General features: G+C 38.0%; 1 protein-coding gene across 3 annotated transcripts in view; it reads right to left on the minus strand.

Moving 5' to 3' along the window:
• Positions 1-13,671, minus strand: part of GSK3B (glycogen synthase kinase 3 beta) — a 208,073-nt gene continuing 194,402 nt past the window's right edge. For 2 of the 3 annotated variants that reach the window (XM_036111758.2, XM_036111756.2), the window contains one exon: positions 1-4,916. In XM_036111758.2, coding sequence (XP_035967651.1) covers positions 4,849-4,916 — 68 coding nt within the window. In that variant the 3' untranslated portion in view covers positions 1-4,848. Of the gene's footprint in view, positions 4,917-13,244; positions 13,295-13,671 lie in introns of all 3 variants that reach the window. The other variant, XM_036111759.2, reaches the window with a different exon arrangement.

A 13,671-nucleotide genomic window follows, 5' to 3' on the forward strand; every position in this document is an offset into this window, starting at 1 on the left:
TTTTAATTTCATTTCCAGGCTAACCTACTTTTTATTTAATGCAAATTACAGTACCAGTTAACTATTTCCAAACCAAGTCACATAGAACGAAATGTATTTACAAGGGAATGGGGGAAAGGAAAAAAAACATTGAGCATACTTTTCACAAAAAAGTTTATATTTAAAATGAAAAAAAAAAATCAGTCACAGAGGCATTCAAGTAGTAATAATGTTATACAGATTTTGCTTTTCCTTTATATCAAGACAGATTTGCACAAGTGTTTGCAATAGTTTGTATACAACCCACAGTCCTTTATATATATATATATATATATATAATAAATTTTGTTTAGATTTGTTTTTAAGATGGAAGTGGTCACGCTAATTGGTATGTGTACAGGCCCAAGTGATCCATCGGCAACACATTTATAAATGCAAATTTTACAGGCAAGCACATTTTCATACATTTATCTGTATCTGCCTGTAGACAGATACAGTAAGAAAAAAAAAAAACTTAAAAATGAACACAAGGAAGTCTACTTTGTCAAGCTAACCCCTTATGTACTGGTTGTCATTTTGCTTTTATTGCAGAGGTGCAAAACGGAGCAACAAACTTGGAATAAAACGTCGTAACCCTTGTGAAAATAATCCAAACCCCAGGGATTACTTTCAAAGCCTCTCAAATGTAGACCTTAGTCTGGGACTCTACTCTGCTTCTAGTTGTCGTATTTTCAGTGGCTCAGGTTTCTACCAGAATATTGTAAAGCATGCTTAGTTTATTTTTCTATGTAGGGGAGAAAGTGTTCAGCTCTGTGATTAGATGATCACTAACATGAACAATAGAAATCAGATACAATTTTGGTTTAAAACAAAGGAAAAAACCCCCAAACTCCTGGGGATCTGGCATTGGCCAAGCTTCCTTTGGAAGATTCCAAAGTTAAATCCCTTAAACAGGAAAGGGAAAAAGAAATGATACGCCAGTGTCTTTATATCCACAGGGATAGAGAATACAATAGTCCTCTCAGAAACCTTTGTATTGGTGCAGACAATATGACTGGTTAGGCAGGCTTTGTTAAAACACAAACCAAAAATATGTGTCTAAAAATTAAGAGGACTTATAAAACGGACACAACATGTCACTGGAAAGAAGGTGCAGTCTTCTGCCTTGCTGGAATGAACACACGATGTTTCAAAAATAGCAACCTTTGGTTTGGTAAAGTTTGTTTTTTTCTTCTACTCAAGACATCTTATATGGAGTACTTGGAGGCAAAACAAATGGTTTTGATTTTTTTCTTTCAAAAAAGGCCTTCATGATGGGCACACAGTAAGAATTAAACTTATTTTTAAAGAAGGAAATGAAAATGACATTTCACTGAACAGGGGTCGAGGGGGCAGGAGGGAGGGGATGGGCTGAGTTCCCTTGTTAACACGACGGTCCTCTCGGCTCGGCAGCACTCGGCGCAGTAACCGCTAGTAACTGCACTAGAGCACTGTAGGCCACTGATGGAGCAGAACCTGATACTATTAAGAAACCTGGATTTATAAAAACCAACTGTCTTTCATTTGGGAAGGAAGTGGATAAGGGGGAGAGAGCATGGAAGGCTCCTGGAATCTGCTGTCTGTAAGACCCATGGTTGGGACTTGGGGAGGAGATGAGCAAACTCAAATCTATTCGGTCTCTTCCAGCTCTAGGGCTCCCTGGCACGACACAAAGTCCCTGGATGGACTAAGTATGAAATGAAACCGGTCACTGCTACTGACTGAGGAGGAAACAGCTGCTCAGAACCAAAACAAAGGCAGGGCTTAAATGAAGTGAGATCATGAACACGGTTTCCTCTTTCCACTCCTGAGCATGGTATCACTGAAATTAACTGTGGAAGGGGCAAAGACACTGTCAGGCGTGAGTTATTATTTCAAAGGGAAAGGGGTAGGACAGGGAGACACGGATAGAAAAACCAATTAAAATTTGAAAAATGAAAAACAAAAACAGAAAACAAACACATGGCAGCGAAGGCACTCCAAACTATATAGATACACTATACATCGCTAGAGTTATTGTTACAATAATACAGCCGGTACCTACTGTACAGAGTTAAAACTATATGGCTTTAAAAAGCTCGTCTACATTTTGTCTGATTATTAAACAGAATCACTGCCCTGAACAGTAACTTTTTGCTCATTAATTAACAGTTCCTGGGTCCACATATTTACATACAAAACAATAAAACTTAAATTTAAAAACATTGAAAGAAAATATAATGTACAAGCTTGAATTTGGTGAGGAGCTTTTTATTATTATTATTATTATTATTATTTACAAAAAGATATTCAGAGACCTGGATCTCACTTGTATAAAAGAGTTCTGTGATACCGCCATGATCCTTGAGAAAGAAAAATCATACACCTCAGCCCTCACACACACACACACAGGAATGAGAGAAAAGCATCTGACTTTTCTCTCTTCTTCTCTTACCCCGTTTATGGGGGCAAAAGAGGGGGGAGTGTTTCCTAAAACAAGCACAGATTTTTATGGACTCCAGCAAATATACCAAGTCCAGAGTAGTGTCTGTGTCCAAATGTTTGGCTGGGCAGTTTGGTGTGGAAGCAGGTCCATTTCTCTGTCATAGACCTGCTGTTCAGCTTTTTTATAAATCCTTTCTGAAAATGGTCTACCAAAGCCATTCCCTTTAGGAATTACCCGGCCAAATACTCTGATTCAGACTTCTTTCAAAGCTTAATCGGCTCTCAGAAGCGCATTATGAAATGTAAAGGTCAATTTGTTCGATTTGGTTTGACTGAGTGTGTTTCCTTTCTCACGAACTCGGATATAACCAGAGGTTTGAGAAACCCCTTTTGTGGCCTAAGAGCTTAGCTAACCAGTGAGTGAAAACTAAGATGGCTCACAGTTGCCCTTCTGGGTATTGGTTCACTTCAGCAGGCAGTAGGACTCTCTTGGAGAGTCGCACACACTTGGTAAAGAAGCAGGACAGGGTACCGGGACCTGCGTTGAGGGCTGCCAAGAGACTCCACTTCCAAACCACCGGGAGGGCAAGACCCCTAACACGACTTAAGGTGGCAATGAGGAAGGGGAAGGGAGGTTACACATGACTGAGGGCTCAGCTCTACAGCCCTAGAGTTATCAACTAACCTTGGAAAGTGTGGAGGGAAGAGTGGGTAGAAGGGAAAGGCGGCCATCACTCAAGTGATCTTTAAATGTAAAGTACAACTGATTGTGCCTTAAAGATTCGTAGGTCAAGTAATGGCCCATAAGCACCAAGGTGACTAAGGTTCATTTTAGAGTATATAAGGCCCACAAAGATGTCAACCTTAAAAGTATAAAACAAACTAGTTGTGAAAATCTATTTCCTCACTGCAAACATAATCCTTCAATCCTCTTTGCTTTCCAAGGAATATTGCTTTTTCTTCAAAAACAGAAACTGAGTCTTACACCATTCACTGATACACAAAGAAAACAGAAACAAAAACTCTTAACTGGGTGTGGGGGGAAACATTCTTCTCATGCTTCAACCAGTTGATTTTGATATTGTGGACAAAAACAAAAATAAAAGGCAGTATTGAATCTATGTATATATAACATATATACATACACACATTTATATAATCAGCTTTCCTATAAAGTCAGCAGGTACACGTGACTGTTTATACCATTTTGATGTGTAGTTCTTAATATTCCTACCATCTAAAATCACAATGGTCTGACATACATCAATAAATAAAGTTTTAAAAGCATGAGGTTAAAAAAAAGCTGAAATTAAATACAGATTCTAGATTTGGATTTAAAATCAGAACTATGTGCAGAATGTGGCAATTTCTGCAAGCTCAATTTGTAATTAAAAATATGAAAAATAAACCAGTAGACTGTTACAGTTCACATTATTTAACTACAATGTCCTCTCAAGTGTATCTTTCCAAGGGAAGCAACTTTAGAAACAAATCTGGACAAATTCATTCACAGTGGTGAGATCTGCTCTTGGCCTGTCCCCTTCCTCCAGGTTCATCAGCTTTTGACCTCTGCAGCCAGAATGACCGGCTCAAATCCTTTTCAGTCTTCTGGTCACCAGTTTAAAACTGTACTAAGATTTGCAGAGAACCTTTGGTCAGGCAAACAAAGATCCACCCTCAGAGCACGCATGCTCCTCCTTTGACAGCCTCCAATTTAAGTTTCTTCACCACTAGCACTGATTAAGAGCAAAACAAAACCTTATCAAAGTCAATTAAGAATCTTCAAACTTTATTGACCTCCCTGGGTTACATACAAATGATACACATTTCCTTGTTTGTCTACCACACCTGCCCCCAACATACCAAAGGCAAGTCTTCAAATACCCGAGGATATGGATGAATTTGACAAGTGACACTGAAGTCCCCATTGAGTTACACCTGCTAAGCTCCCAACCAATTTCAAGCTGTGCACTATACCAAAGTCTTACACTTGACTTTAAAAGAAAACAAAGTTCAAAAAAAACTTCAGCACAGAACAAAGTCGTCTTCTTTTGTGGAAGGGGCACGAGGCAGGAGTCCTGTTTTTAAAGTATACAACAGCAGACTTTTGATAAAAAAAGATTGTCGTGGGAGAGAGATTGTGTGTTCTAGTGCTCCGCTTTCCCCTCCCCACAACCCCTCCCACCCCCTGGATCTCCCTCAAAGTGAGAATACAATGAAATTGGTTTGTATTTATAGATATTTTACAAGGTTAAATAAGAACAACAATAATAATAAAAAAATCTGAACACTAAAATGAGCAGGTTTTTTTCTCTTTTTAATTTTCTTTCCAAACGTGACCAGTGTTGCTGAGTGACACTCAAGTAACTGGCGGTTCTTCCTGTGCAACTGGCTGCTCGGGGCTATTCAGGTGGAGTTGGAAGCTGATGCAGAAGCGGCGTTGTTGGTCTGTCCACGGTCTCCGGCATTAGCATCTGCGAATCAGAAGTCCCGAGAGAGAGCATGAGCAATGCTTTAATACCCCAACGAGACAAGTATACTGCCTCAACTGCAGACTGTGAGCTGTGTGGTCTTCCAAGCTGTATCTGAAAAGGTTGTTTTAAATATGGCCAACACTATGAAATCTGAATGTCTTTCTGCTTAGAGCTGAGTCCATGTCTTGGCCTGGTCCTCGTGCAGGGAAGATAAGCGTCTTTGAGTAAGTTGGGGCCAGAGACCACTCTGTCAAAACTCCTGCTACTGCTGGGATTAGCAGTACGTGCATGAATACTCAGTTGGGAGTCTGGCTCGCTTGAAAATAAGTGAACAGTGCACAGCTGGGAAAACTTGCTCAACACTCTGAACCAGGGTATGCCATCTGCTTAAGTGGGTGAAATGGGTGGAGGCACTGAACGTAACATGGGTCAGCACTGAGAGGCAGAAGCACTATGCATAAATCAGCCTCACTGCTTACTTTCTAAGTTCAGTCCTTCTTCATTATTTGTAGAAATGGAAGACAATGAGCAAAAAAGAAACAGCCACTGCAGGACTGATTCACTTACTCAATTCAATAAAGCATCTTGTAGTCAAATATCTTGGCACTGAGCTTACTTCGCCTAATCTTTTGGAAATATGTGTAACTTTAACTTTAACTCTCCTCCCCCCCCACCGGCTTTGAAGTTCCATTATTATTTCACAGCATCTATTAACATTTAAGTGGGCATTTAGTTGCATCTGGATCAGCACTGCATCTCAGGTAGGCAACAGACTGCTGTTTCAGTTGGCTAGTCCAGCCGTGTGCCTGTGTCATCATGCATGTGGACTGCTAATATGTACTGCTGGGCCTATTTTCTCCCCAACACTTCATACTGAGCCCTGAACAAGAAGAGAAGGGGCTTGACTGGGATGGGTAACTTCTAAGAGCCATCTTCCTGGAAGTCATACTGTCCTTGACCATCAAAGCTGGTGACACCAAAAATACAAGTTCAAAACCAGGTTCTGAAGTTCAGAAGTTTTGTCTCCCTAGAGACTGAAGTTCTCCTATATCCTCTAATGAGTAAACAACTGTCATGGCTGAATGCAACATTTGTCTTTGGATCTTTTTTGTTTGAATTTTTTAATTAGAGCAAGAACAAAAGACCCCAAGGACACAGAGGAACTCTTTACTTAAGGATTAGCTGTTCAGTTTATCATTCCAATGGCCACTCTATAAAAACCACACTTCTTTTCTAAGTTCCCGATTTTCCTGCCCTCAAAATAATCTGCCCTTATATACATTTAACTCAGCCTTTGGGGAAGAAATGTTTATATCTCTCACTTTGACTGGTTATGTTTAATTCATTTAATTTCCTTCAAAACACTTATAGCTGTTTCTAATCCTGTTTTCATGAAGATAAGTGTGAACATTACAGTATCAGGGTCAGGGTCAGACCCATGGGACAGGTGGCAAGGTGTATGACACAGAACTTTTCTCCAAAGGCAGATACATGCCTTTTCCAATAATCACTACATAACTATGTCTAATACTTCATTCAAGACTCCTGGTCTTTCTTAAATATGCCCTTCGTAGCGGGAATTTTACTCTTCAATGATCACCCAAATTCTGTCAACAATGATACCATCAATTTCTGTCCAGGTCACATGTTCCTGTAAGCCTTTCTCAAGAAAAACAATCATTTTCATAATTCAAGCACAGGCTGATTTAAAAACAAGTCTAGAAAAAGCCTGCAAGGCTGCAGAGCTATTTCAGAATGATAATGATCCTCACAAATCCAAACTTATTGTAGCACTTCCCATGCGCTGGACGACACTCAGAACCTATGCATGATCATCATCAAATAGCACTTCTCTCTCACTTTTCGTATGTGAAGAGGACAGGTACAACTTTCATGTTCTGGTCTTCCAATCATGAGGAATTTACCTGCTTGACCATGACAGGCATGGCAGGCGGCAGCTACACTGGAGGACACCCACTAAGGTTCGTTTACATAGCCATCCAGTTCACTATGTTAATTTACTCTTTAGCAAAATCCTATTGTGTGCATGAATTTGAAGAAACAAATTCAACTTCTGAGTAATAAAATTTGAAGACACTTAGGCTCCTCAGGTTTGTAATTTAATGATTTCATATTTTTTTTCTCTGAATTATCTCCATATCCCGTTAAGTAAAATTTTAACAGCTAAATATTTTGATTACAAATATCCTTGAAAGCTAAAGTCACAGCACTGTATTCATTCACCAAACAGAAACAGAAACAAAAAACCTTTGCCTACTGCAACAAATTACATTTAAAACCAAATTATATATGTCCTTTGTAAGAAAAAGAACAGAGATCTGTTTTTCAGAGGCAGACAAAGTACAGGGAGGAGAAACCCACAACAAAGAAAATGTAAAGCTCTACAAACTCAAGAGTAGCTCCCACAGAACACCCGGCTTACTGACCGAATAAAACTACATTTCGTAAGTTCTTCTTGGTACATACTTACTTTACTCCTACCACCAATTCTGTAAACTTATTTTACATAGTTGAATTAATACGGGCTTTTTATAATAAAAATGTTACATTAATTAAAAATTGTCACTGGATTTGGATGTTTACTATAATTTCTATAATATTTCTTCTCAAATATTTAAACAGTAACTCCTTAAAAGCAGCACAATTCATTTTGTTCCTATCTCCTGCATTCCCTTCCCTTTACATTCATACTGGTAAAAGTGATGCTACTGGGGAGGGGGGTGGGGGGATGGGTTAGCCCGGTGATGGGTATTAAAGAGGGCACGTACTGAATGGAGCACTGGGTGTTATGCACAAACAATGAATCATGGAACACTACATCAAAAACTAATGATGTAATGTATGGTGATTAACATACATTAACATAAAATTTAAAAAATGCAAAAAAAAAAAAGATGAAAAATAACAACAGCAACAACAAAAAACCATAGTGCTACTTGGCATTATGGTTTAAAGGATCAGCTAACATCTTTTGATTATAAAGCATCCAATTCAACTATGAATAACCAAAGACTGTACAGTCTCATTTTTAGTCTTGAGATGCTATCCTGAAATTCACGATGTATCTTTCTTCAATCTAATCCAACTCCACAAACACTGAGTATGAGAACCAACTGTACCACTTAATAGCTATGTGACACTGGAACAAGTTATTTAACCTCTCTACGCCTCAATTTCTTCATCTGTAAAATGGAGATAGTACCACGTGCCTATGAAATAAGGCCTAGGAAGGGCTTAGTACAGTACCTGGGTTATAGTAATTGTTCAATAACTGGAAAGGCAAAAGAGACATCAAAAAATACATAAATGTATAGTTTAGTGTGAGTGCAATAACATCATCACTACCATAATGTCAGTGGCAGCAACTGTTAACATCTGAATGCTTACCAATGTGCTAGACATCATACTAAGTACATTGCATGCCCATAGAGCAACTCCAAGAAATAGATACAATGATTGCCCCCGTTTGCAAATGGGAAAATAGAGGCACAAAGAAATTAAGCAATGTGCCCATGGTTGCAGAGCTAACAAATGGGAGAACTGAGCACAGAGATATTAGAGGAAGAGAATGATGGCCTTTATGGGTACTACAAGGTACAGCAGAAAAGATTTCCTAGCAAAGGAAGAAAAGAGCTTAAGGGGACTTTAATTCAGACCTAACTCCTACCTAATCCACTATGATTTATAGAAGCCTATTTCTATTGTCTAAAAGGGTTACTACATTAAAACAGATCTGTGAATTTATAATAAGAAGAATTAAAAGTACAGTTATTTTATTTCCTAATTCTCAAACAGTCTGTATGGGGTATGCAGAGATACAAGTGTTTTGCAAACAACTACAGAGGTGATATTTCACTGACTTCCAAGCTTCCTAGAAACCAATGCCCATTACCATCCTACTGATGCTATTTCAGAACCAGGCAACCAATCAACCAAAGATGGACTTGAAGGGGAGCAGAGAGAATAATCAGCTTTGAGGGACCAAGGCATAAGATCATTCTTATACACTGTCGTAGCCCCTTTCCAAGATGGCCCCGATGAGTCATGTCTCTTGGGTGTCCATGCCCTAATGTAGTCCCTTCCCCCAGTAATAGGGCTGACCTATGTAACCAACAGGGTATTTGCAGAGACAATGGTGTATGACTTTCAGGGTTAGGACATAAAAGATTCTGTGGCTTCTACCTTGTCCTCTTTCTAAGATCAGTTGGTCCAGGGAAAACCAGCTGCCACAATGTGAGACACTTAAGTGGCCCCATGGAGAGGTACAAAAATGGTAAGGGACTGAGGCCTCTTGCAGCCAGGACTGATTCACTAAGCACGTAAATGAGTCATCCTGGAAGCAGATCTTCCAGCCCCAGGTAAACTTTCCAATGTCTGCAGCACTAGCTGACATTTGACTATAACCTCATAAAAGACCCTGACCTAGAACCATCCAGTTAGGCTGCTTCTAATTCCTGACCCACATAAACTATGTGAGATAATAAAAGTTTATTCTTGTTTTAAACTGCTAAATTTTGGAGTATCTTAAACATATATATAGGTCATATAAGTTAAATGCCAGGTAGAATTTATGCCCACAAGCTCATGAGAGCATCCCTGACCAACTCCCTCTATAAGATATGTAGGTATGTTCCTAATAAAATATACAAAAGACAAGGAAAATTGCATCAGGTGATCACTTGTTTTTCCTCTAATTCTAAGAAGAGTCTATGGTTCTATGGCTTTTGTGCTGGATATGGCAAAGGGAATCTGTAGATGTATTTACTGAAACCAATTTTATTCTGTGTAACTTCAGAGGTAAAAATGACAAGTAGGGCAACCCCATAGTGAAGCCAAGGGTGAAGCCCCCTAAGGTATCAGGTTCCCAATAGAATCCACGAGGCTGCAATTTTTGTCCTAGAGAAAATTTTGATGTGTAAAATTCCATATATGATACACAGACATTTTAGGATTGGACCCATAGTTTCTCCCCCACCTCCTAGATTCTCAGAGATCTGTAAGAGTTGACTCACTGTAGATAAGTGAGTCATGGATTTGTTGAGCAGCTGTCTCAAGACTGAGGAAAATGCCCCACCTAGTTGCTCAGGTCATAAACCAAAAGTTGTAGTCCTGTCCATTCTCCCTCCAAATGTGTTTAATCAAACGTGCCAATGGGGAGGGAAGGAGAGTGAATAGAAGGTCCCACATTTATAAACTGTTGCCAAAGTGTTTAAATAAAAAGAGAGGAGCAAATAAGAAAACAGGCTGAGAGGAAAGCACAGTGAGTAAACATAAGAGGCTGGGGTTCCAAACGTTCTGCTACCATGGATCAGTATTCTGCAACTATGGATCTATCTAAAAGATAAAGCCTTTTAAGTGAGTGATACAAGTGTTCACTGTTTGGCCCAGCAGCAATGATGGAAATGTTCTATCTATACTCTCTCATAGAGTGGCTGCTAATTATATATGGTTACTTAAATTTAACTGAAATTAAATACAAATAAAAACTTTGTTCCCTATTTATCATAAATACATTTCAAGTTCTCAAAAGCTACAAAATCCTTAAATTTTTAAATATTTTTATTACTGGCAGATTAGTAAAAGCATACTGCAGATATCAAATCCTTTTCATATCTTACATGTAGTTTTATAAATATAGTTGGTTAACTTTAAGTATACTTTTATTTCCTTATTTCCTTTAAGCTCTCTGAGCCCATTTCACGTGTTTCTATTTACTATTATCTCATTCTATAATAGTTACAAATGTCTCATGACAGGTCAACTCCACTACAAGATAAAATTTTGGCAGCCTGGGATATGCTGTTTATACTCAGGAAGTTCCTATTCAAGCTGTTCCAAGTGGAAATATCTTTATTAAAAAACTATTAAAGAGGGCACGTTCTGCATGGAGCACTGGGTGTTATACGCAAATAATGAATCGTGGTACACTACATCAAAAATTAATGATGTAATGTATGGTGATTTACATAACATAACAAAAATAAAATAAAATGAAACCCTTAAACCTTGAAAACAAACAAACAAAAAAACTATGTTTCCGTTATTAGTGTTATTAACTGACACAGGAACAAACAAAATCATTTTTTTCACAGAGAATCAAGTGTATACCCTACACTTACATTTAAATTGAAATCATATTCTACATTAACGAAGTGAAAGTCATCTATAAAGAGAAGGACTCAATTTTCATTTTTATAATGTCTACTATGACTTTGACAATTTGGGGTGGATAATAATGAGGGAGAGTGAGGGTGACCCCTCCTCAGCAAAGCATCATTACCTCTCTTTTCTTATTTTTCTGAGGAAAAGGTGTGACACAAGACACCGAAGTGGCTTCAGTCATTTCAAAAATAGAACTGCAATTCAGATGCCAGGGAGCCAACCAAAAAACTAACAAAGTTGGAGGGCTTGTCAATAAGACCTTATATCTTATCTGCCAGCAGAGGAGAGATCTTAGGTGCTCTGGGCTCAGGGATAGAGCACATTTTAATTAGGAGGGTTGGTCGTTTAGGGTAGGTAATTAAAGGCCATGAGGACACAGGAAACATTTTCACCTTTTAAGTTAAAAGATCTAATTTAGGAACAGAGAATAAGAAAAGGCATATGAGTATCAGAGGTGACTTCAGGCAAGGAACTGAGGAACATTTGAAGAACATCTAGAAGAATGTTTGATAGAACATTTATCAACTTAATCAAGATGATTTTACATTACTTCTGGAGGGGGAGAAGTTCAGGTAAAAATTTTGACTCAATAGGAGAAAACATGTTTTGAATAAGAAGAAACAATTTCCTTGAAGTGATACTTAACGCTGCTTTGAGGAAAATAATGACTAAGCTGGCTTGACTTTTAGGTACCTACATACAAAACTTGCCAAGCAAACTTGAAATCTTAACTCAGGATAGATACATCCTCATTGGTGTGAGTCTGTCAAATTGGCATATGTGGATGGAAGTCTGTATTTCAAACACAGAGCCAAAAGGAAGAAATGGGTATAGCACTGTACCTAAAAAAGACACCCACATTCTTTGGCCACCAAGTTGGTAATACCTAAAAATATATGTGCACACATGCATACGGCACCTTCCCCACTCCCACTCTGGGCCGGCTAATGTTAAGGTAATGGAGAAATGGAAAAATATGTGCACTGCCATAAACTGGGACAAGCCTTTTGGAAGGCAATTTGATATATATCAAAATCTTAAAAAAATTTTTATTATCTTTTGACTTGGCAATTATACTTCTAAAGACTGAGATACAATACAAATGTCTAAGAAATTAAGTTAAATAAATTATGGTACAGGCTTAGGATGCATAGCATAGTCATATACCCCCATCCCCTGAAAAGCAGGGCCCATAAAAAAAAAGGCATGTCTCTCTGCCTATTCATATACAGAGTAAAATATAAAATGACGTTACCTTTCATTATCTTTAGAATTGAGAATATGGGAGACTTTTATTTTCCAAAATAACTATATATTATGTTTTTAATAGAAAAAAATCCCCATTTTTAAAATACATATCTTTAGAAATTCCATATATATTTGGGTTAAGATAAAGAGACAACAGAAAGAAAGGGTTAGGAAAAGGAACACTTGAGGGTAATACCCTGCAGATTCTAAAACCAGACAAGATATGGATACAGCTTTCCCAAAGCACACTGTACAGTGGCAAAGAGGCAAAGGATAATAGTACTTGGGGAGGGGATAAAAGGACAGTAACTGTGATTTTACAAAGTATTTGATCCAATGGACCTAATTTGTTTAACATTTCAACTCTCAAAATTAGTGGAAACAAACAATGGGAGAAATTATTCTGGGTTTAATTCTGCCCAACTAGAAAGAATTGGCTGGGGATGTAGGTGACAGGAACTCTGGGGTAAAAATAACTGTAGTAGTAAGTAAAGGGAACCACGGGCCCTGCCTAATCTGAGCCATGACTTCAGTAAAATGGATTTCAAAAAGTTCAGGGAATAATAGGTATGATTTTGTGGCTACAGTCTTCAAAAGGAGCTCAAAACTGGTAAGAAACAGAAAATTAGAAAAAAAACTCTGACCAAGCAATTGCAAATAATCTCAATGCAAAGTAAAGGGAGAAGAACCAAAGAAACCAATTAAAAGGGTTTTCTCTGACAAGCTCATCATTTTAAATACAGATAACTTTAACAAGAAGGGCACATATTTAAGGAAGAATAGAAAATAATGTGAACCTCTAAGAACAGGCCAGATTTGGTTTAAAACAGCATAATGTTTTCAAAGCAAGGTCAAAAAAAGTTAAACCCCCTGACCAGGTAAAAAGAGAAGACAGACCTTGTCCAACTCCTATCATGATTCCCTTTTCTGTTAGAAGGGGTTTCAACCTGGAAAGGATATAACAAAAATCCTAATAAACAAAATGCAGCCCAAGGAAGGTGAGGGCAATCTACACATTTTAAATGTCTTTAAACCCAGAATCTAAAGTCCAAGAAACAAATTCTAAAATGGATTACAGAAACTCACAGTGGACAAACAGTAGACATTAGAAATTTCCCTAAGTCTTAAAAAAAAAAGTTTAATTTCCATTTTTGACAGAGTTACCTTATGGATGGAAAAACTTTCTTGAAAATTTTCATAACAACAAAGCATTTTACAAAGTTTTTCAAAATATTATTATACAAATGAACACTGTAAGGTTGGTCTGTAGCTAAGCAAACAAGAGGGGTAAACAATCACTCAGAAATCACCAGAAGAATCATCT

This window comes from Halichoerus grypus, chromosome 1, assembly GCF_964656455.1.
Source record: "Halichoerus grypus chromosome 1, mHalGry1.hap1.1, whole genome shotgun sequence".
In the NCBI taxonomy this organism is placed as follows: Eukaryota; Metazoa; Chordata; class Mammalia; order Carnivora; family Phocidae; genus Halichoerus; species Halichoerus grypus.